This window comes from Heterocephalus glaber, unplaced genomic scaffold (genome assembly GCF_053883595.1).
Source record: "Heterocephalus glaber isolate CG9 unplaced genomic scaffold, H.glaber_assembly_v1.0 deba00000470, whole genome shotgun sequence".
Classification (NCBI taxonomy): Eukaryota; Metazoa; Chordata; class Mammalia; order Rodentia; family Bathyergidae; genus Heterocephalus; species Heterocephalus glaber.
The window spans coordinates 5356622-5381270 of NW_028258145.1; the positions used below are offsets into that span (position 1 = coordinate 5356622).

Here is a 24649-nt window from a genome sequence, read left to right on the forward strand (position 1 = left end):
ATCCATGTTTTCATTTCCCTTATGTCTTCTCAAAAATTTATTACCATTAATGCACACAAACGCTTCTTTTAAAGTCTTTGTTTAAATAAGATACCCCAAAGAGTAACAGATTTTAATTAATCATTACTATTATTATTATTTTACCTTTGTGCAAATAGGATTTGAATGAAGTGCCTGTAGCCCTCTTTTGACTTAACAGAGAACACACAAGTCCATACATCTGCCTGAAAACAGACCTCATGTGGAACATTGCCAGACCAACATGTTCTTAAGCAAGACTGATTATAATTGCACCCTTCATGGAGCTACAGGTTATCTCCACAAGCCATAGCAACAATCTCTGGACTTCAGATTCATGATAAAACTCCCCTGTTAGAAATAACACTGATAATGTCATAGTCAAATGAGATAGAAGAACATTTTCTAGTGTGTTCATTTTGCTTTGTTTCAGTTAGTGGAAAAGGGCTACATATTCTTCTTAACTAGCTGAGATTTCTCTTGTCAGTAATTAGAAATGCCTACCAGTATTGTTTCAAGACCTAGATTTCTATTACTTCGTACTGAGAGAAGTAAGGCCATCCTGCTCTATTAAAAATGTTTTTTCAGATCCAAGGAAGAAAAAAATGAAAAGAGAATTTAACACATTGAATATGGGTGTGTGATCATACCCTCTGCCTGCATAGACATGATTCTTGATTTTTCAACCTTTCCTAACCCTGAGTCAATTCATTTATTTATCCAACATGCAGTGAGACCTGTGTCACTTAGTGCTTATGTGGAGCTAGGGTCCACCTAGGAACAAAGAAATCATTCTAGGTATTGTTAACAGAGAGACATTAATTCAAAGAACTGGTTACCAAAGTGTTGGAAGTAGTAGAGTGGCTAAAATCGAAAACAAACCATGCCACATGTTGGTATAGATATGGAGCAGCTGGGATTCTCACTCGCTGCTGTTAAAGATGTAAGGTAATATGATTTTGGAGACTATTTGATTGTTTCTTTAAAACTTAGACATACATGGGCCGGGGATTTAGCTCAGTGGTTCTGCCGCCTGCCTTACAAGCACAAGGACCCAAGTTTGATCCCTGATACCAAAAAAAAAAAAAAAAAATTAGACATACAACTTACCACATGGCCTAGCCATTCTAAATTTAGATATTTACTCAAGAGAAAAGAAAGCAGATATTCATACAAACACTTTGCACAAGTGGTCATGGTAGCCATATTTATAATAGCTCAAAACTGAAAATAACACAAAAGTCATGAAGAGGTGAATGAAGGAAAAAAGCAAAAATCTGATGCATACATACAACAGAACACTATTCAGTAATAAAAAGGAATAAATGATTGAAATGTACAACAACATGGGTCAATTCAATTATGTTATGTAAAAGATTAAAAAATTTAAAAGGATGATACATTCTACATGATTCCATTTATAAAATTCTAGAAAATGAAACCTGTAATGACGGAAAGTAGACGAGCCATCAGAGAAAGGAAGGGAGAGATTATAAAGGAGCACAGGAAACTTTGGAAGGCCATGGATATGTTTGTTACTATCACGGAGACGATGGTGGTGTTGAAGCTCAGATCTTAGTGTCCTGGGATGCTGATTGTTTCAAGTTAAAGGCACCTGGAGAGCAGCAGAGGCTTGGAGAAGCTTCACTCTGATATTCCCATACCCACAAAAAGACTAGATGCACCAAAGAGGAAAACCATTGCCTTTGTCCTCCACCCCATCCCTGGGTTTATTAACTAAACTCTTGTTGCAGGAAGGGAGATTGAGGGATATAATCACACCTGCGTTGACTTTGGCACAAGCTGAAGTCTCCCCAGTCTATTCATTCTTCCAAGGAGAATAGTTTACAAACTATTGTCTGTCCTCTTGGCTCATTTGTTCCCCATAAAAATCATTTACTACCCCTCCAAATCACCTACACTCCTCATCTCCCTCTCTATGAGTATCAGCACCTCACTGGATAATTGAGTGATCCTTTCCCTATGATGAATAAATGCACATGAATAAATCTGCCTGCCTTTCCCCCCTGTTAATCTATCTATTGTTTCATTTCAGCAAAACTTCAAAAGGTACAGGGAAATTCCCCTTGTCCCGTCAGTGGCATCAGTGTATACTTACATTAAAGCTTATTAAGTTATACAGTTTAAACATATACCATTTATTCCATGTGGTTATACTCCAAAAAATAAAAAATAAAGAAGTCTTGCCCAGCATGGTGGTGTGCACCTGTAATCTGAGCACTTGAGACGCTGAGGCAAGAGGATCACTATGAGTTCCAGGCCAGCCTAGGCTACATAGTGAGTTCAAGGCCAGCCTGAACTGCATAGCGAGACCTTGTCTCAAAAAAACAACAACAAAAAAGAAATCTTCCTGGAAGATGGCTGGAAGGAAACATTACTAAGGGATTAACAGCTGCTGACAGACTCACCTGCTCTCAGGGTTGGAAGAAATGCAGGAAAAGCCATGTGCATGAAGCCCATGTTTGTTTGGCCACAGAGACCAGTGGGATCTTTACCAGTGTTGTAGCAGTTACCCCTCTGCTCCTCTTCAGGAAGCAGAGCACACATCCTCACAACTGGCAGAGCCCTGGGAGGTCAATGTCATTCATGGACACTGCTGCTACTGGAGGCCACACCAAGGCAGAAAAAAATGGCCCCTTTCTTCCTTTTTTTCTCCCAGTCTCCTCCTACCCTCCTCTTCCATTGACAGAAACTCTCTGGAAGCCAGCTGGGAAAGGAGTTTATTTATTGGTTTCAAACTCTGCATCATCAGGAAGGAGTAAGGAAAAGTATTTATGGAACTGAAGGCTAAGGGACAAGTAACTGTCACATCTAGCTGATATACACCTCTTGACAAAGGAAAATATAAATAGTTAAAGGTATGGATCTTTCATGGATCTTGTCTGTTAACACATTCTGGTTCTCTTGAAATTACATGGCTTTCCCATCTCCTGCCACCAAGTAACTCAGAATAAAAGCAGGTGTGAAGGCCAAGAGAAAGAACAGATATGGGCACAGAAGGTGGGAAGAAAAGAGAGTATATTCACATGGGTGGGGACAGAATTAGCCAATGGGGGAGGCTAGCCTTTTCTGCCAATAAACAGCTTTTGGAGAACTGACAGCCAGAAGCTGAAATAAACCTTTCTAAGAATGCCTGCTATATAAATATATGCTGATGGGGCTCAGAATATTACACCCCAAAATATGACTGTAGGAGAACAGAATATGCCACTCCAAAATATGCCTCTTTTGCATAAGGATTATTTTGAGTTTATTATTTTGAGAAATAGCAGACACAGGAGAAGCTCAAAAATAGAGAAGTTTTCCATTTGTATGAAAAATTCACATCTATAAAGGAAATCTCCATTTGTAAGGGTGCCTCTCTGTACCAGGAAGAGAAAGATGACTCTACATCACTAGCAACTCTTATCAATGGAGAAGACAGTGACTCACTTTGCCAAATAGGCCTTTTCCTTGATTTATTTGCTTTTCCTGGCCCCTTTCCTATCACTAAACCTTCCCCATCCCCTTCTTTCTTTGTTTCCACTGATGATAGTATTTAAGCCATCACTGAGATTTACTCATTTTCCATGGGTATCTCCCATGTATACAGGAAGCTATCTCTGTGCCTTAGTCTATTTGTGCTGCTATAACAAAATACCTGAGACTGGGTAATTAATACATAGCAGAAATTTGTTTCTTACATTCTGAAGGCTGGGAAGGCCAAAGTCAAGGTGTTGGTGTTATCTTGTGAGGGCTGGTGTTTACTTCTAACATGGTGCCTTTTGGTGCATCTTCTGGAGAAAAGAATTACTTCCTTGAATGAGTAGAAGGGGAAGAGAGTATTTCCATTAACCTTGAGCTCTTCTGTCCCTGGTTCCTCACTCAGGGTAACAGATGCCCATACCATACTTTCTTAATGAAAATGTTTACCTTAGCATAATGGTAGCCAGCTATGCATCTTGGTAGCTGCAGTGGGGGAGTACAGAAAGCAATCTTTGTGTTCATCCACTTGATAGACAGACGGCAAGGTGTATGCACCTGTGTCAAAGTATCAACAGGTGAATTTTACCCATCTTATGATCTGTGTTACATTTTTGAGTATTTATAATTTGTTTTATTAAATATTTTCTTTGAGTTTTCTTGTAGAATTAGCCCAATTCGTACAATGTCACATGAAAATCCACTTTTACAACTTTGGGAGGAGGTTGAAAGTGAGCCATCAGATGACTCAGTTACCAATGATGAATTGGTTCATGTAAGCCAAAGAAGTTAGCAAAAATGACAGAGAAATACAGAAAGAAGACCTGCATTCAGAAGAGGAAGAAAACAATAATGTAAATAAATATTTGACTAGTCAAAATGTTACAAAATGGTCATGTATATGTGAACAATTCAACATTAGAACTAGGTCAGAAAATGTTATTAGGTTTTTGCCAGGGATAAAACCTATTGGATGAAATGCTAACACAGCAATTCAATGCTGGAAATTGTTCCTAATGGACAATATGCTACAAGATGTTGTGACATTCACTAATAAGGAAATACAAGTTAAATTTTCTATATGCACCAATAGTAATAATCAGAAATTATATTTATATGACACTTCACAATCTGAACTAAAAACATTCATGGCAGAACTTTATCATTCTAATAATCAGAATCAAAGGATTTATGAAAAAGTGACAGATGTGGTGTTGAGATTTTTAGAAGAATAATGATACTCAAGAGATTTGGTTTCCTTCAGAATTGCCTGTGTTTTGATGACAAAAAGACCCACCAAAAAACAAAACAAAACAATCCAACAGTGTGGCTGCTATTTGCTTATTTTTGAAAGCTTTGTTTCAAATTGTCAAGCCATTTATACACCATCCAAATAAATGACAATTGATGGAACAGCTTGCATCATTTTGTGGTTGTGGTAGCTTTCAGGAATACATCCCAAATAAACCTTCCAAATACGGTATAAAAATATATGCCCAGGTAGATGCAAAGACATTTTACATGTTGAATTTAGAAATTTATCCTGGAACTCAGGCACCAGGTCTTTATTCATGCAGCAATAAACCTTATGGTGTTGTGAACAGACTTGTTGCATTCATTTTTAAAAGTACCAAAATGTCACATTCCATAATTGGTTCACTAGTTGCTCATTAATGTTACATTTGCTAAAAGAACATCAGTTGACCAGCACAAGAATTATTCAAAAGAACAAAGCCAAGATTCTCAAAAAAATGTTACAAGTTCACAATAGGGAAATGTATAGTACAATATTTAAATTTCAGAAAAACATAACATTGGCCTGTATATGGTGAAGAAAAACAAAGTAGTGTTGATACTGTCAGTGTTACACCATGATGATAAAATTGATAGTGAAGCTGGGTGTGGTGGTGCACACCTGTAATCCCAGTACTTGGGAGCTGAGGCAGGAGAATCTTGTGAGTTCAACGCTAGTCTGGAGTACATAGCAAGACCCTGTCTCAAAAAAGCCAAACAAACAAACAAAAGATTGATAGTGAATCCTTAACACAAATGAAGCCAGAAATGGTCACATTTTACAACAAAATTAAAGGCAGATTAGATGCAGCAACTACACATCACTCAAAACACAAAACGTTCTGCCCCACAAGCACAAAGACCCAAGTTCAATCCTCAGAACCAAAACAAAAAACAAAAAAACACAAAGAGTTAGCCAATGGTTGTGTCAGGCGTAAATAGTTTCATAGTTTACAAAGAAAATAACAAACACAAAATATCATGGAGAAATTTTCTTAAGAGTATTGGGACTGGAATTGATAAATGATCAATTACAACAGAGGAAGAATAGTACATATCTGCCCAGAAAGCTCCACAAAAGAATTCTAGAGCAGACCAGTGAATAGACAGGTGAAACATCACAAAAATCTCTGAAGAGAACAGAAAGGCCAGCAAGATGTGAAGTGTGCCTTGCCAAAAAAGACAGGAAAACAAAGCACATGTGCTATCAGTGTAAGTGATAGTTGTGTATGGAACATGCAGCTTTCATGTGTGAAAGGTGCCTAAACTGTGATAATTAAAGTAAAGATTATTTTTATGGTAGAGTTTTATTTGTATTTTCATTATAGTCAATGGAGGAAGTTATTTCTTTTGTTATTTTTTAGATTTAGTAAGCAAATAAACAGTTTATGTAGAAAATGTTGATGTTCTAAACACTTAGTATGTATTTAGTATTTTATTTTCTTAATATTTTATTTTCCTGCTAAGTGCACATTGTATAATACAATATGAACCTCCTGACAAAAGGGGAAGACAAGAGAGGTGACAAGTATGGCCTGCCAGACAGGAAAATAAAGCTAAGAACACATATGGTCAGTGTAAGCGATACCTTTGTATGGAACATGCTGTTTTCATGTGTGAACATGCTTAGGTGTGATAACTGAAGTACATATTATTTCTGTGGCAGTTTCATTTGTATTTTCAAATTTTTTGTTTTGTTTTGTTTTGTTTTTTTGGTACCGGGGATTGAACTTGGGACCTTGTGCTTGCAAGGGAGGCAAAGGAACCACTGAGCTAAATCCCCGGCCCTCATTTGTATTTTCATATAGCAATATATTTCTGCTGTATTTTTGGATTTAGTAAGCAAGCAAACAGTTGATGTAGAAAATGTTGATATATATTCTAAACACTCATTAATATTAAAATTTAATATTTTATTGTCTTGGTGTCATGGCTTGTGTCTGGATGTCCCCCCAAAGCCTAATATGATCATAGGTGGGGCTTTTCAGAGATGGCTGGATCTAGAGTGTGTGGTGCTGGGATTGATTCATCATAGAATACTAGGATTAAGGGCATTAGGATTAGGGGTGTGAGTGCTGCCTGCCCTAAGCGTAGATAGACTGGATAAGATATAATGGACAGAAAGAGGCTTGTCACTTGATTGTTTTTGCTGTCTTCTGCCTTCCATGAACTGTTTCTCCTCTGCCGTGCCCCTCTGCCAAGCCACCCTGCCTTGGAGCCAGCCAGGTATGGACTGAAACCTCTACAAACTATGAGCCAACTAAACCTTTCTTCCTACTTTCATCTCAGCAATTAGAAAAGTAACTAAGATAACTGATATTTTACTTTCCTGTTAAATACACCTTGTATAATATAAGAAGACTCATAAAATTAAAATAAATAATTCATCAATAGAAGTACTCCTAAAAAATAAATGTGGACCTTATACATGCACTGTAATGCACCTTTTAAAAATTTTTCTCTGATGCCCATAAGGACACTAATCCTATTCAGAAGGGAAGATCCCTCCTATTTTAAACATCACCCAAAGATAAATTTTGTTTCACTATGAATTAAATTTCAACATGAATTTGGGAGGAGACACCATCATTCAAGATATAACACTGTGTTATTAAACTTTTGTTTTTTCTCATTAATTTGTCTTTCTTTACAGGGCTCTGTATCAACCAAGGGGAAAAATTACTTTTTGCTCCTGAAAAGTGCCCACAAACATTAATTCACGTACCTGCATCTTAATTTACTTTGAACTAAAAGAGTCTTTGAAGGACATGAGATACCACTAAGAAAGTAATATATTGAATATAGAAACTTATCATCTATTTAGAAATTCTGTTTTTTATATCCTACAGATTAAAGTTCAGTTTTTTCAAAGCCTGCTGAGTTTGATCATAAGAACCATTTACAAAGTGGAAAGTAATTTAATGTGGGAAAAAGGAGGCATTTTTAGCTTAATTCTTTGGCATATGCTTTTCTCAAATGGTCTGAGAACTCCACATGGTGAGTTCACTTTTTCAAAAATGTTATATCTTATTAAATTGCCTTGACACTGACAAATTCACTGGTCACAACCCTTTCAATAATATCTAGCAAATGAAACACTCTGAAAAATAAGTGTAATGAAAGGAGTTCATCTTTTTTATATGTATGAGGTATGATAAAAAAATGTATTGAAATAAAAAATTTTAAAATGTATTACAGTAAAAGACACATTGCCATTAATCTCTCTCAAAATACTCCCCCTCACTTCAAAACACTTCTGCCACTTTCTGAAGCAGTTCTAGGAATTCTCTTTGCTGTCTTTTCAAGGATGGCTCAGTGGCCTGAATTGATTCAAAAAATTTAAGGCAAATTCTGTCAAATAAAAGATTATGATGTGTCCTCATCCACCTTAATACCTGGATTTCTGGCTCTTTCCTAAAGTCAAATGAAAGATGAATGTTTTGAATCAATTGAGGACATTGAGGCAGCCACAGTGGCACAACTAAAGACATTCATAAAAGAGGTGTGTTGTTTAATCACAGCTCCTAAATTCAGGTCTTTGAATATTGTACCATATGATCAAAGAATGTTTCAGAGATCATTGCATTTTTTAAAATTTAGCTTTACTTATATAATTTCATAAATTATCAATACAAAAATTTAAAAGCATAGATAATACAATAGATTTTAATGACCCCTCACAATCTCACTCCTGTCCTGAGAATCACTGTTCTTTGGGGAGGAATGAATGTGTAGCATCCCACCCTTTTACTTAACATTTACCTACACATATCCACATATAAGGACATGCTCTGTTTTGAATAAATTTTTATTTATTCAAATAAGAGATGGTTGGTAGAGTGCAAAATTGGCTATAACACCTGTCAGCATATCTCACTGAGAGATGGATTTATGTTCCCACCACTTGAAACTGGGCTAGACTTATGACTAGTTTTGACTAACCTGACACAGTAGAAGAGATGTGAAGTTCTGCCACTTCCAAAGTAGGACTCAAGGGGCCATGTACTTTCTACTTTTCCTGTCTTAGAACTGGGAAATGAGCATGAGATCCAGCCTAGGCCAGCCACCTGGGAATGGGAGAGCATGTGGAAAATTAAGTCAGGCCCCTGTCCATGTACCAGTTGAATTAAAAAGTGTGAGTCCTCTTGAGATTAGCTGAGTTCAGCCCACACAACGAGAACTGGCCTGTGGAACCAGATTATTTAAACAACTCTAATGCCTCACAAATGAAACACTTGATACTAAAGCATATAAAATGCAGTTTTTTATTATTATATTATAAAAACTTGCCTTATTAAAACTTATAGACCCAGTTTATTCTTGTTAACAGTACATACATTAACATTTTATTGATATCCCATGGTTTATTTAACATTTCCTCTGTGATAGGTAGTTATATTGTTTCTTTTCTTTGTTTCTCCTTTCCCTTGTTTCTTCCTGCCTGCTCTTTTCTCCATTTTTCTCCATGTTAAAAGAATCCCTAAAGCTTTTGCCTGTACTTATCCAGTTGTATTTTTCTCTGCTAATAATATTTATTACAGTATCTCAAGTAATATACAGATTTTTAAAAAGAAAACCAAAATCTTGTGGTGGCAGAACCTCAGCATCTCAGACCATAGCAATTTGTTCATAAAGAGCTCTGATTTCCAGAGTCTCCAAGTCTGATCTTGAATTATCCAAGAACCATCTCCTCTCTGCTTTGGAATTCCATCGATATCCCTTTCTTTACACAAAATAAATATAATAGTACAGCAGTCTTTAATATAATGTGAAGCTTATTGTGAAGCTTAGTATAAAAGAATAGAAAATATGTCAAAAGAAAATATTTCCAATAGTAAAAAAAGTAAATAGTAAAATAAAATCTGTGCTCATAAGGTTTTGGGTAGACATAAGGACTCTACTGAGAATATGACTAGAGATCATGCATGTTACACTCTGGCAAGAAACAAACAAAAACTTGTTTCCATTTTTCCCATGTCCTGAGACTTCATAGGAGGCAGAGTTTAAGGGCACAGGAAATTTCTAGGCAGCCAAGTACTTGGGACGTGATATGGGGATTCCTGACAGCTTTTAGCCACTTTGTAATGACAATTGGGAGCAAACAGCAGAGCAGAAGGGATTGAGAAATTTTGACCAGAAGAGAAGCACATGTAAAGTCGTGACCAAAGGAGGTATGTCTGCCAAAAGCCACTGCAGCTACAATCCTAGCTACTTCTTAGGTCAATGGCAGACCTCAGTGTAATCCATGTGATGCTGTTTTTCTTGGGTATGAGAATGCAAGAGTTCTAGGGTTATAGAGATTTCTGCCCAGATTTTAGAGGAAGGCTGGGAGGCCAACCAAGGAGCTGCTGAAAGGGTGGCATGTGAAGCTGTGGAAATGAAGCCAAAGGTGCAGTTGAGACTCCATGACATCAGTGATACCAAGAACATGCAATATCTTCAATGCAGGATGTGAATATATCCAGCCCAAGAGAAGCCATGTGGGTTTCAACCAGCAAGGACATAGGAATGAAGATGCCCAAGCCCTCTGGATCTCACATCTCACCACCATATACCTCAGATGATGGATAGGGAGCTACATGACTTGGTGTTTGCTCTGCTGGGGTTAGGTCTCACTTTGGTTGGATTCTTTTTTATCCTACACTTCTCTCTTTTGGAATGGGAGTGTTCATCCTGTTTCATTTTATTTGAGGATTAGGTAACTTGCTTTTTGAATTTTACAGGGGTTCAAAGTAAGAATTTGCCTTGAGTCTCAAAGGAGACTATAGACTTGAAATTTTGAGCAATGCTGGAACTGTTGAGTTTAGGGTAGGGATTATTGCATTTTCAGTAGTACACTGGATAATGACATGATGGTAGGTGGAATTATTATTATTTTTTATTGGTACAGGGATTGAGCTTGGGTCCTTACTCTTCCGAGGCAGGTGGCTGAACCACTGAGCTAAATCCCAAGCCACAGCTCTCTCCTTATGATGACACCAGTCCTATTGGATTAGAATCTATTGTTATGACCTCATTTAACCTAAATTACTTCAATGAAAACCCTGTCTCCAATGACAATCACATTGGGGTATAGGGCTTCAACATATGAATTGTGTGGGAACATGATACAGTTCATAACAGTATTCGCAAATAATAACAACACAGATATTAAAAAATTTTTGTATTTTTGAATTGTATCAAAATAGTTTTTTTTAATGTCCCAAATACCTGAGAAATAATATGGGCAAAATTCACAGGGAAACAACTTTGATATAAATCAGAATTATCTTGGTGATTTTAAAAATGTATCTGTGAATACAGCACCAATTTACTGAAGAATATAGACCAAAATGTTCATCAAGTACATACTTGTTGATTTACACTTAGTAGAACTGAAATATTTGTAAGTGGTTTATGTTCAAACAGCATTCATTCACATTTTCCTTTCATTTTATAAAGTCTTGCTGTTAGATAGTGGATATATTCACAGGCTATTCTCCTTGAACCAAAGTTGTAAATAATGCAATAAATAGAAATCTCTATTTCTTACTGGCTCAAAGAAGTAGAAAAAAATATATTATGGCTATAAAATAGCTCATAATTCCCACTGTTAAGAATGGAAATTTTTTGGCAAAAACACATTTCAAGGCACAAATAAATGGTTCCTTTTGAGAAGCTTCTGCTCAAAAATTACTCTTAAATTGCTCATTCATTAAAAGTTATATGACAGGTAGAGTAAGTCAATTTAAAATATAGTAAAAAAATTATAAGTAAAAATATTCAACATGTTTGAGGCATATTACCTGCATTCAATATCTTCCAGTTACCTCTAGATCTCTGAAAGGACAAAAGTTAAAAGTATGCATAATGGAAAAAATGCTAAAGATATTTATTTCATATAAGTTACTTTTTTCCAGAAGTACAAGACTTCATTCTTTATCCTTTATTCTACCTCTTATCTAACCCTAAGGAAGCTCTTTTCAGGAAAAAATTATCAACCAAAACCCCATATGTTTAAGAACATGACTGAACTCAGATATCTTTGGGTTCAAATTCCTGCCATTTCTCTTGCTAGCTAAGAGAGCTTGGATAAATTACTTAATCTCTCCTAGTCTCAGATTCTCCATTCATAAAAGGAGGATAATAGCACATCTAGTATGTGTTTTCTGTGGGAATTGCATAAATAACCCATGTGAAATGACTAAAAGAGATCTCAACATGTAGGACCTCAGTAAGTGGTCTATTTATTTTTAATTATTATTATTAAGCAACAACATTGTCATGTTTTCTTGAATACTGACTTTATTTGAAATATTTAATTTGTTCATAGAATTTGGCAAAGCTTTAAATAGGCTGATTTCCAACCATGATAAAAAGAAACAACAAAATTCTACTTGAATTTAGGGTTTCTTGTACAGTTATATCTAAGACTCCAAATTTTGTTCTCAAATGCACCAAAGACTAATAGATATATCTTTTGTTAATAGTGAAAAATAAGCGACTTCTTAGGAAGCAAGACCTCATCATGCAAGAGTATAGACTTATGTCCAGTTCTTTGATTAAAATAGATTTATATCCCCTTTTTTATTAAAAAAAAAAGAGAGAGAGAAAAGGTCTTTCCTGAGTCAGAAGTTTCTCAAACCATTATAGAGTAACAATTATGACTCTCCACTTTTTATTTCTATTGCTAGATTGAAAAAAGATGATTCTCTATAATGCTTACACCAGGAGGATATTATTCTACAAATAAGGGCCCAGCATGACATTTATGAGAAAGCCAGGGTCCTCCCCCACAAAGCTGATTGGTGCTCTACCAATAGACTCAAGAACACTGCCAATAAAGGCACCTATTGCTCTGGGCTGGTCAGACACAGAGCTGAGGGCTGCATTTGCCTGTGGGACTTGGTGAAAGGCTGAACCCTAGTCCTTGCAACACACATCTGTGAACAACAAAAAGAAACCAGACTCTGGAGATGAAACATCTTCCCCAACTCCCTTCCATCTTGGCCATGTACTGCTTTTGCATGATACAGATTCGCTCCTCAGGTAAGGCGCCAGAGCGAGTGGCTCTGGAAGGGTCGAGCTGTATCCCCTCTACCTACCCCCTTTCTACCCTGTTGCTTTCTGGCCTCATTAGTTTCTAACTAAGGAAGCGTGGACACAGCTCGGTGGGGGGGAAGTGAGACTTTCCCCAGTGGGACTATCTTTAAACACCTCTTGCACCAGAGATGCCTTATGTTTTGCTGAAATGTGAAGGGTGGCCCCTTTGTGAGTCCCAGCCATTTGTGGTTCAGGATTCTCAAGAAAAGAGACCAGAGAGGGTAAAACTGGGCTCCCGGAGGCAGGATGCAGAGCACCTCGTGGTCTAGAGGTCCAATCTTCTGAGTCTGGGTGCTGTCCGCGGTGCTGACTTTGTTACACCATCCCTTTGCCCACTTCGGAGAACCAGCGTGGTTTGAAGAGACCCAAGGTGCTGAAAGGGTCTGGAGTTCAAGTCCATTCTCATTATGTTCAAGTAGTTTGCCATAAGATGCATGGAAGGGTGCCATAGCAGGAAAACCTACGCTTGGAAACACAAAGTATTTCAAAATTTAAATTCGTTTCCATTAGAATTTTGATTTAGAGTAGAAAATTTTGAGAATATTTTCAAAGAGAAAATATATTCCAAACACTATGCATGTTTTGTCACTTCCTAAAGCCCCATTACAAAGCCTGTGGAGATTGTCTGGTCTAACCTCACAGAGTTCAGGGCTCTCTGCTTTCTCACAGATGGCCTTCAAGATTCTGGATACTTTCAGTGACCTCCAACTCACTGCCAGCCCAAGATAGCCAGTGGCTGTCCCTTTTGGGCTACAAGAGAATCTTATTTATATTACACATTTGGAAATTTGTTAATACTTTTTATTTAATTGTGTATATAGTCATATGCAACCCCTCTTTCCCCTGTTTGATTTTATGTTCCCCGAGGATAAAGTCACTATAGTCTTTACCTTTGTATCACACAGGACCTGTCAATGCACCCTGAGGGATTGGCTTGTGTTACTTTGCATTACTGAATGATTACAATCATCAGAGGACACTTCTTTACACTGAGCTGAAATCTGATCACATGTCACTTCTGGCCCTAAGCCTTCATTTTATTCTTGGGGATGCATAGAATAAGACCAATATTCCTTACTTATGACCGTTCTTAAAGTTGTTCAAGGCAGTTAACATATACTTCTTAATTTTGCTCTTTTTAGAGAAAACTATGCTCAGTCACTTTAACTCTACCTATCAAGCCAGACTATTAAAGAATGCAGGAAACATAATACTACTCAAGCCTATTTTTAAAAACTGTAACTACTCTTGGAGCTATATATTTCCTGTCCGATATTTTTTAAAAATCCAAATGAAAGGTTTTGTATTTATCCATGCAGTATAGGCTGTTCCTCCAAGTGTTGTGTCACATGTAAACAAGAAGATGGGCTCATTTAAAGCAGAGAAGGGTTGGCAGGGTCCATCTGCATGCTAGTATCACCTTTTCCCAGAACTTCAGCCCTGGAGGGTTTGGAAGGGCAGAGACAGGTGGCTAAATATTTTAAAAGTGCCAAGGGTGATTCTGATGTGCAAACTTTTTTTTGACACCATTATCTGATATTCCATCCTTATATATTCCATCAAAATATAAACTAAGCTGTTACCTAGATAGTATTCTCTTCTTTCCTTATTTGCTAACATCTGTGCTGGAAACTCCTGGTAAATTAAAAACATACTACTGTTTTTGGTGGTTCTGAGAATTGAACCAGGGCCTTTGCCCTGAGCTGCATCCCCAGCTGTTTTTAACATTTTTTTGTTTTCAGATAAGGTCTTGGCACTTTTAATTAATTTTGGTATAAATTTCAGGTTAGGTAGCAGTAGGTAGATGTGTGTTTTCTCTGCAAATTTTCTTAATGGCACTGTATCATATCTTACCTTCTCATTGGCCTCTTTTGTATGGCTCATTCATGGTTTATGGTTCTACTAGAATCTCTTTGTGTTTTTCATGGTAAAGATATGAGGGGTGTGTGATGGCCTCTTTTCTCTAATTGATGCTTTTCTCTTTTCTCACTGTAGGATTCCCTCAGCCTTTAGCTCACCCTCCAGATGGCTTGGACATTGTGGAGCTTAAGGTAGGTTATTGCTCAGTCCTATGAGATTTTTATTTAACCTAGGCCTTGAAAATATCATGTGGATAATGTTCACTTAAAACTATTTTAAGATAAGATTTTTGGCTGCAACAGAAACTGTTGCCATTTTCACGGCCACACTTAAGGCATCCTCAGCTGTGCTGAGAGCCACTGCTGTTGTGAAAAGATAATTCAAATTCACATATTGAACAATTTTAGAATTTTAAATATGTTGTGATAGAATTCTATTGACTAAGGAATTTATTCTTGTTTTTGAGTTGTTTTGCTCATTCTGTTTTTCAGCAGCTGACATACTGCTTGAATAAGTGGGCAATGCTTTCTAACCAACCTAAGGTAAAAAAATACAGATGATTGTTAACAGCATAGTTTATGCATTTAATAAATATACTCTTTTGCTACATACAGAAAAATGCTGTATGTGAAAATGTGTATGTTTATGTTTCTGTGTGTGTAGGGGATAGATATTTAGAAAATATCTAGTTTCTGCCTGGGGGATGTAGCTCAGTGGTGCCATGCCTGCCTGGCAAGTGCAAGGTCCTGAGTTCAATCCCTGGTACTGGGAAAGAAAGAAAGAAAGAAAGAAAGAGAGGGAGAGAGAGAGAGAGAGAGAGAGAGAGAGAGAGAGAGAGAGAGTGGGAGGGAGGGAGGGAAAGAAAGAAATAAAGAGTGAATGAATGAACAAAAGAAAGAAAATATCTAGTTTCTCTATTAAATATAAATTATCACAAAATTTTAGGGGCTCATGTATGTGCTTACACATATCATTGTCATATAACTATGTCATCATAAAATTAACTACATGTGTCATGATACATCATATTGTACATTATAAATTGATATACTATGATTTGGCAGTTCTCCAAACAATAAATCTCATGTAAAAGACCTAACAGTAACTATAAAAGAAATAATTTCATGGATTTAAAGTGAATGTGGATTTAATTGCAGGAACATAAAGGTGGTCTCTAGATATTACATGATATTGGCAGAGCCTCCTGCTTTCACCTTGAGCTATATCTCCTGCTTGCTCATCTTCCCCACCCAAGGCACACCAGGCTCCAGCCACGCAGAACCTCTCACTGTTCCCCATATGCACCAGGCCTTTAGTAGCTTTCCATAGTCTTTTCCTCAGCCACAAATGCCTTTGCCTCCTTCTCAGATAGGAGGCAACAGCCCAGACTATGATTAAACTTTGGCAGTGTCTTAATGACCCTCAGTTTTCTCATCTTTACATTGGGGATCATAGCTATACAAGCCCCACAATGAAACCTGCTTGCTTTAATATTTGGGAAATGCTTTCAATGTTGTCTAGAACATGGTAAACAACAGCCATTAAGTGCCAGTTGTTACTATTGCCTCTTTTCTTTTCATTAAGTTTATTGGTATATTTTAGGTATACAATACAGTTACATTCATCATTGGGAACTTGTACCTTTACATGATGTATCTTGGTTCTTATTTTTTCCCCATTCCCCTGGCCTCCCTCCAACCCCTCCATCCCTCCCTATTTACAAAGACTTTGTTTCCATTTTTTCCTTTTCTCATGTTTTATCCTTTCCCTTCTTTTTCTTCCCCTACCCCTCCCACTTCCCCTACCCCTTCAGACCTTTTCTTCCTATTTCACATTATAACTTATACATTTTGATCCTTATTTACACTTTTAGTTACTCATACCCGAGAAACTGTTGGGTATTTACACATGTGTCCTATTTATTTCACTTAAGAATATTGCCTCAATGTGCATCCATTTAGCTATAAATGTCTCTAGTTTCTCATTCTTTATTGCTGAGTAGTACTCCATTTTATGAAAAAAACACATCTTCTTTATCCAGTCTCCAGTTGATGGGGAATTGGGCTGATGCAACTAATTCTCATTCTTGAAGACTCAACTGTAACTTTCTTTCTCAGACTTAAATATATCATGCCTGGTTCTTCTCCTTTTCAGTTTACTATCATGCATGTGTTTTGCCTTAATTGTCATAATAATCTTTCATAGCCTAGGTCCCAAGAGCAAAAAATCGAAGGTAAAAATTCCAAGTTTTCCTTCTCTTCCTACTGTCCCCCAACCTTGCCCTAGAGGGGCTGTGGGGGTGTCCCCTGCGTAAGCAGAGGCAGAGGAAGTGTGGCTGTTCTGTGTGCTACTTGCAATATTAATTACATTGTGGGGTTCCCAAGTACAAAGCCCCACTTGGGATGAATTTCCTTCCATCCTTTCCATTCCCCCACAGCCAATCTTATTCATTGTTTCTAATTGCAGGAGACTAAGGAGTTGTTCAATCAGCATTAGTATCAATGTTTTCCAAATATGAATAGATAGGATGGTTCTTCCCAGCCTTGTGGCTGCCTCAAAATGTCACCTACATCCTATTACTTCCTCTCCAGGGGCTTCAGTTCTCTCATATTCCCAAAGATCATAGGAGTCCATTGAGCACTAAGTCCCCTCTGTTCTGGTCTCCAGAAGAGGCCAGGTCTGTGACTCCAGGGAACTTTTAGCTTGAGGTCATTAATAAGGCAGTTACTTTCTGCAAATAATGTCATCTGCAGAAACTTCATATTTTGGGTTTCTGCTTACTTCTTGGGATCTGAAGAAGTTTAGATGGAAAAAGGCCAATATGTTTTTGTGAACAGAGCCCTATCATTCATTCATTCATTGACTCAAAAAAAAAAAAAAGAGAGAGAGAGATTTATTGAGAGCTTGCCATATGCCAGGTGCTGGGGGTACAGAGGTGACCCAAACAAGCAAAACCATCAGCTCTCATGGAATATATGTTTTAGTAGAGGAAATGTATAAGAAATGAGATAGATGAGTAAAATTGTACAGATTTTTTTTCTTGAAAAGGCAAAAATAAAGCAAGAAAGGTGCATATGAAATATGGAGAGGGCTGATTAGTACCAGGAAAAAAATCTTCCTCTTACATTATTTTTTGACCTGAAAAGTGAAAGTAACAGTATAAATCTGATAAATGTGGTACAAAAAACCCCACATTTGTTTACTTAATAAGTGCTGCTGTGGATGGAGGTTGATAGGAAGACCAGAAAATGTAAAAATAGTAGATACTTCCTGCTGGTTTAGAGATGGTGATTATAAGGAAATGGAGCATTAATTCCCACAGAGCCTCTCCTATTAGTAATGCAGGTTGATTAAGGTGTGTTTCATTTGCCTACACCCACTCGTGCATGGGCACACATATATGCATGACAGGGAGGGAGAGAAAGAATGCATTGGCATCACTTGCTTCTACCCAAGAAACTCTCCCCAGAGTTTGCAGGAGGATATGATTGTATTCACTGCAGTAAATGAGAAATATGATTAGCAACTTGAATTTCTGTTTTGATTGAGGTTTATGCTGATTCAAGAATGTTTGAATGCGATGTGAATGATCAGTACTCTGCTGTATTTAAAAGACAATTCACAGTAATCATTTCTAGAAATTTTATAAATATGGACGTGAAAACTTATACTGTTCTGGTTCAGTAAGATGCGCTCTTTCCAGCATCTCCTTGACCAGATGTGCGTTGTGTACAGCTGCCAGCCCTATAGACAAGGGCAGGTTGGAACACTAACAATGGTTCAAAAATAAAAAGCTGCATTTTCTGCAAGAACAGTGAAAATTAATGTAGGAAGTTATTAGAAGGAAAAAAACCATTTGGTTAATCTGAACCAACCTTTAAAAAATTGCTACTAGGATATATCCAGCAGCAAATGCAATATTGCCATAATTATTTTACTGCATCGCTTAGTCAGATGGATGTCAGGGACTTGGTTATGGTATTGCTTCTGTGCATTAGTGAGGAGTGTTTTCCTTCAAAGATGGAAAAGATGAAAAGAGATCTAATTTTAAAATGATTATGGCAACTTTTAAATTGTAAGATCCTATATCAGCTGTAGTCTTATTAATTTTGTGTAATGGAAGAACTGCTTTTTAGGCTGCCAATTGATTTCATAATAGCTGAATAAATTCAGGAAGGTGTAGAGTATACAGAAACCTCAACTGTTGTCTGCCTCAGTTAAATTCTGCATGACTTACCTTCATTCTTCTCTTTTCAGGATAATCACGACATACACAAAAGGGTGAGTAGCAGCCAGCCCAGGCACAGGGGCACGAGCTTCCACATGAGAGCAAGTGACACTTGGTACTAATACCACTTTTTTTCTTCTTTTTAGTTTTTATTTCACTACTCCAGAACTCAGGAGCCAACATATTCAGTTAAAACCAGGGTCAGTGTTTCTTCATAGTCATCTTTCTATAAAAATGACCTCTGCATGCCTTTATTCCTTCTGAATTGACAGCATATGTACAGAAAATCAGTGAGCCTCTAGACACCCCCTGCCCCAGAAGTAGTTCCCCAGGTCTCTTTCCTCTTGGGATAGAGGTAATGGGTAGTGGGCAGATCTGAAAAGTTAGAGAATAAAACACAAAGGAAAAATAAGTAATGAATAACTTTCTATCATGCACTTAAACAAGAAGAGCCTGGTAAATGCTGTATTCTATTTCCCTTGTTCCTTATGACCTATTATTTAAATTTTGAAATGGTTTTGTGACATGTAAAATACTGTCCCTTCAATAGTGACCCACAGGTGCACATCTCTTCTGTGGCTACCAGGGTGTGTATGTATATTATCTCTAACTTTCTTATTATAAATTTGAGCTCCTTTTGGGAGCAGGCTGAGTAGGTGAATTTCTGTGGCCTGTGATTTGAGGAATAAGGGAAGGTCATAAAATGCAACTCAGTTCAGATGTCCTTGCACTGCCACTGAAATTCTACTATTAGAAACTCACCTACTTACATATTTAACTTTTTCTAAGTCTTCAAGAGTATATTTTAAAGGGACATACTCAGCAAAGTATTATTTTTCCCTTAAAAAGCAAAGACTCAGGCAGGGGATTTAGCTCAGTGGTTTCACCGCCTGCTGTGCAAGCGCAAGGACCCGAGTTCCATCTCCGGTTCCAAAAAAAAGCAAAGACTCACCAGTATTATGGGGCTAGGAAAGAGAATTAGGTAAGGAAGGGGATATTATCAACAAAGGTCACTATACTAGAAAAGAGCAAAAAAAAACAATGGAAGAAAATAAGGTAAGTTCTGTCTGTGGCACAAATTAACTTTTACAGTAAAAGTATCCAGGGAGGATTAATGAGGACTAATCAGGTCAAATGGCTTTGTCTGAGTGTGTGCCAGCAGTCACAGACAGGAAGTGTAGTATAGGTAAGTAGGGGTGCCTATTCCTTGTCCCTGGAATAGGAGATCTCAGGTAGGGACAAAGAAGCTTCCTGTAGCTGCCCCTTTAAGACAACGAACGCTACGAAGCAGAGTGCTTGGGGTTAATGCAGAGTCTGAGTCACCCTAAGGGAATATTTGTGTTGTGTTGAAATTGAAACCTGCTATCAAGGCAAGCAGTCTTTTATTGAAAACATAAAATTTCAGGCGCAGGCTCCAAAATGGATTTCACTCTGGAAATTAAATCCATTTGTAAGGGAAGGGAGTCAAAAGGAAGGTGTATAGCCCTGGGCTCTGCAAAGCCTCCTCTGGCTCAGGGAGGTGCAGCCTCCTATCTGACCCTCCTTGCACCTTTCTTGCAGTTTCCTCCTGTGCACTCCTTAATGCACCTGGCTGCCAAGCTCGCCAGCAGGAAGATGAAGAGGTTTCCGCAGCATCGAGTATGTACTTTCCCTCCCACCCTACTTTCATGCTGCTAAGTTCAGCTAATACTATGATAATGCTGATAGCTGCCTTGTGGCTCATTTGCATTCTCCCTTCCAGTCTGGGCTCCACTTTGGGAGGGAGCAGTGGCCAGGACTGCTGGTCCTTTGGCCTTGACCTCACACTTTGGAACCTCAGCAGGTGGCTGGAGACACCATATCCTCTTCTCTTTTGCTCTTTTCATGCATAAGTTGTGGGTGTGTGTTGTGTATTATTTTGCATTTGTAACATGACATTGCCCTTGGTGACATCCTTTGCTTCCCATAACCTGTCTGTTCTTTGTCTGTATCTCAGAGTTTTCCCTGTTTTAAAGCTTTTTATTTTTGGTACCCGAGATCGAACTCGGGACCTTGCATTTGCGAGGTAGACAGCAGAACCACTGAGCTAAATCCCTGGCCTCTTAAAGCTTTTTTAAAGCTTAGAAATGATCAGTTTCAGCAATCACTGGACCCATTCAAATTATTAATCAAGATTTTGTTGTACAGTTGAAATTCTTGGACCCCCTGGGCCTAGGTAGGGTGGCAAATTCATCCTGGTTTGCTCAGGACTTGCCTGGATTTTAGCTCAGGAAGTCCCGAGATCCTCCTGGAAACTGCTCCTTCCCCAGAAAACTGATTGTTCAGCCTAAGCACAGGCAACAGCTGGTCTTTTCCCCACAGATTTTATACAAATTTCCAGCTCCTCACTGACTCCACTGTTACACCAGGTTTGTGGACAAAAAGCAAGCTGAAAGTGCTGAAATGGCTTCTCTTTGGAAGCTGCCTAAACTGGGGGTGCATCTCAAAGATGAGGCCAAGGAGGCACAAGCAAATAAAACATACCTGGACAAACCTGCTGTCTCAAATCAAGCCAAGGAGCTTGGGCAGGAACTTGCCTTTGGCTCCATGGGTAGCCATCCCCTCCCACGGTTTTCTTGCACCTCTCTTCCTACCACTGTAGAACACAGCCAGGAAGAGAAGGACCACACTGACAACTGCAAGGTCTTGAATGTGAACTCACCTGCACCTTGCTTATTCTCTTCCAGGATTCAGGACCTGCTGCCGTGGACTTGAACAAGAAGGTATGTGAGCTCTGGGGAAGTCACAACCCAGAAGCGTAGTCTACAGGGAAGGGTGGGGAAGGATAGGAGCCGACCACCCTGAAGCCCCTCTAGGCCCTCCTGGGAAAGACTGGTCTTATAATATGACTCTGGCCATCTTCACTGAGGCTGATCTCTGAAGCTGGGGGTCTTCCTGGACTTGTCTTGGAACAGAAGGAAACCAAAGGGGATATTGATCAAATCAGTGTTTGCAATCCATGCCTATGGCTGTTAAAATTCATCTCCAGTTTTAAAAATGAGTCCTTTGGAGCTGTCTGCTCCTAAGCATTTGCTATTTCTGGCTTGAGGAGCAAAGTAATATTGTACAAAGTTGTGGGGGGTACATATTGGTACCAATGCCATATACCAGAGAATCCCAAACTTGGCCATGCATCAGACTCACCTGCTAAAGATTCAGATGCCCAGGCCCCACCCTGAGATACACTCAGTCCAAACTGGGCATGAGAGTTTGCATTTCTAGCAAATTCCCATTTGTTGCTGAGGCTGCTGATCTGGAACACCTTTTCTGAAATCTGGCCCCATAGACATTTTTGAAGGACATTTGATGCAATGTGGCTGCATGAAAGTTTATATTTTTGTGTTGCAGGATCCCACTGCCACCTTGGGACAGCCATTCTTCCTTTTCAGGGTAAACCAGGTTTTGTTATTTCTGATTTTGAGCCCAATTGGCAGCAGTCATCCCAATTATGGAGTTTTTGCAGGACTCCAGGTTGAACTAGAGCTCTCACTGCCTGCATTTAGGGCATGACTTAGTCAAGCTGCAAATGGCAAGGGAAGCTGGACAGAGGCCAAGAGGGTCTGAGTTCTGGAAGCATGGGAAGCAGAGGGAGGTTCTGTTGAGAGACAGACACTGGACAAACCAGAACCCATGTTCCTGAACGCTAGGGTCCAGGACACACAGGTTGGGAGAGTCCAGGCACCATCCTTTCCTCTTTTTCAGGTGACACAGAATTCCTTGCAAAATTCATAGACTCTTTTAGGTTTGATCCATTACTTACTAGCTTCATATCGCCCTTAGACCCTCAGGGTTTCCATCAGAAAAATAAGTAAATCAGGCTGGATCCATCCAAGACCCCCCAAACTACATGCTGGGGATCACTGATGCAAAGATTGGAAGATGACACATTCAACACTCATTAAGATTCAGAACGCATCCCCAAGGCCATTGAGGGTTTTGAGCAGTCCCACAGGAAACCCCCTGCTTCCCTAGGCTTAATCTTTGGATTCTCTAATTTCTTTGACCATAGGAACAGTTTCCACCCTCCGCACTCCCACCCTGTGCACACTTCTTTTGGTTTGCATGACCTCCTAATCCACTGTTCCCTAGAAGGTAGTTTGAGAGCAGTAGGTCTCTGTGATGACTCAAGTCTGAGAAGTTCCATGATGAATTTTTTTTTGTATGGGGGATCGAACTCGGGACCTTGCACTTGCAAGGCAGGTGGTGGTACCACTAAGTTAAATCCTTGGCCCCATGGCAAATGTTTGTGAGTGCTGCCCCAGGCAGCTTTGTCTCAGCGTGTGAAAGTCACCCCATTTTTTTCAGCCAAGAAATGGAAGAAACACTGAAGTCCAGGACCAGCAGAGTGTCCAAGGTCAGCTCCATTGCAGTGTTGCTTTTTTGAGTAAGCTTTATGTGCCTGACATGGGGGAATGGGAGGCAGCCAGGGATGATTGTTCACAGAAGGGTCCTTCCCCTTGCTGCTTACAGAAGAGACCCCAAGCCCAGCCTGGCAGCAGCAGGCTGATCCAGCCAGCAGTACAGCCCTTGGTCCCATGCCTGGCTCTGGAAGATGGAGTTGAGATGAGGGTGAAAGTCACATGCAGCCCCACTGGGCCCCTGTGATTCCTCACCTGGCCCTCTGATGAGGAAACCACCACCTTGGTGTGTTGGGGTGGTGCTTTATGTAGCCCCTGTAGGCTACCAGGCTCCCTGTTCTGCAGGCTATTCCCTCTCTTCAGTGGTGCTGTGAGACCCTGAATTCCTTGGCCTTTGGGGCTGTGGGAGGAAGTCCACTCACCAGGCAGCTCTGGTCTCCTGTATCTTGGAGCAGGATGTAGGCCCAAGAACATGTAGTCATCTTCCTGAGGATTGGTTGCAGCATCTCTGACCCACAGCTAGCATCGGGCCCCCAGCTTCCCAGGCAAGCTGTCCTCGTGTTGGGGGACAGAAGTCCCTGGCAAAGGGAGAGGGAGGGCATTTCCCAGGGCCACAGTGCTTTCACAAACTTAATGGCCTAGTTAGACACAGCAAAACCAAATCTTATGAGTACTGATGATGGGGAAGACAGACCAGGCATTTAGAACATGTCATTTAATTATAGAATTATAGAATACATTTAATATCTCATCTTGATTCCAGGGATGATTTGGCTTTAGCTGTACATCTTTTCTTTTTCAGGATCCAATGGCAAAGGAAAGCTGGATCCAAGGAGGCTATGCAGTGATTATTTTGAGCAAATGTCAAGTTTCTTCCTGTGAAAAATATTGAAAGAAAAAAAAAAGAAAAATATTGAAAGATATTTCTCTTGCTCTATATCCAGTAGAATATCTAGTTGCATGAAAATAAAGTAGCACTGACACAACAGTTTCATTTCTTATTAGAAAGTCTTGGGAAATTGGTTATAAATTTTTTAAATAATAGGAATTCTAAAAAGTTTACCATTTAGGAGTCCAGAGTAGCATGCTCTGACTATCATGTTATTATTGAGAATGAAAGGGTGGGTTCAGCAGATCATGCTGGCTGCTTTAGATCCTGACTCCTCCACTTTTTAGCTGGATGACCTTGCTGTGTTAGTCAAATTTCCACTGCTGTGACAAAAACTTGATATAAACAACTTAAAAGAAGGAAAAGGAAAATTGGCTTTGATTCATGATCTCAGAGATTTCAGTCCATGTCCCTTAGCCC

General features: G+C 39.0%; 1 protein-coding gene across 7 annotated transcripts in view; it reads left to right on the top strand.

The window, feature by feature from the left end:
- Nucleotides 1-24328, top strand: part of Nms (neuromedin S) — a 49019-nt gene extending 24691 nt beyond the window's left edge. For 2 of the 7 annotated variants that reach the window (XM_087203616.1, XM_013072096.3), the window contains 10 exons: nucleotides 12468-12822; nucleotides 14872-14927; nucleotides 15228-15278; nucleotides 18994-19017; nucleotides 19111-19164; nucleotides 20525-20602; nucleotides 21670-21705; nucleotides 22331-22372; nucleotides 23288-23336; nucleotides 24143-24328. In XM_087203616.1, the coding sequence (XP_087059742.1) occupies nucleotides 12750-12822; nucleotides 14872-14927; nucleotides 15228-15278; nucleotides 18994-19017; nucleotides 19111-19164; nucleotides 20525-20602; nucleotides 21670-21705; nucleotides 22331-22372; nucleotides 23288-23336; nucleotides 24143-24222 (543 nt within the window). In that variant the 5' untranslated portion in view covers nucleotides 12468-12749 and the 3' untranslated portion in view covers nucleotides 24223-24328. Of the gene's footprint in view, nucleotides 1-158; nucleotides 7792-12467; nucleotides 12823-14871; nucleotides 14928-15227; nucleotides 15279-18993; nucleotides 19018-19110; nucleotides 19165-20524; nucleotides 20603-21669; nucleotides 21706-22330; nucleotides 22373-23287; nucleotides 23337-24142 lie in introns of all 7 variants that reach the window. The other 5 variants (XM_087203618.1, XM_021258084.2, XM_021258085.2 and 2 more) reach the window with 5 other exon arrangements.
- Nucleotides 24329-24649: the final 321 nt, after the last annotated feature.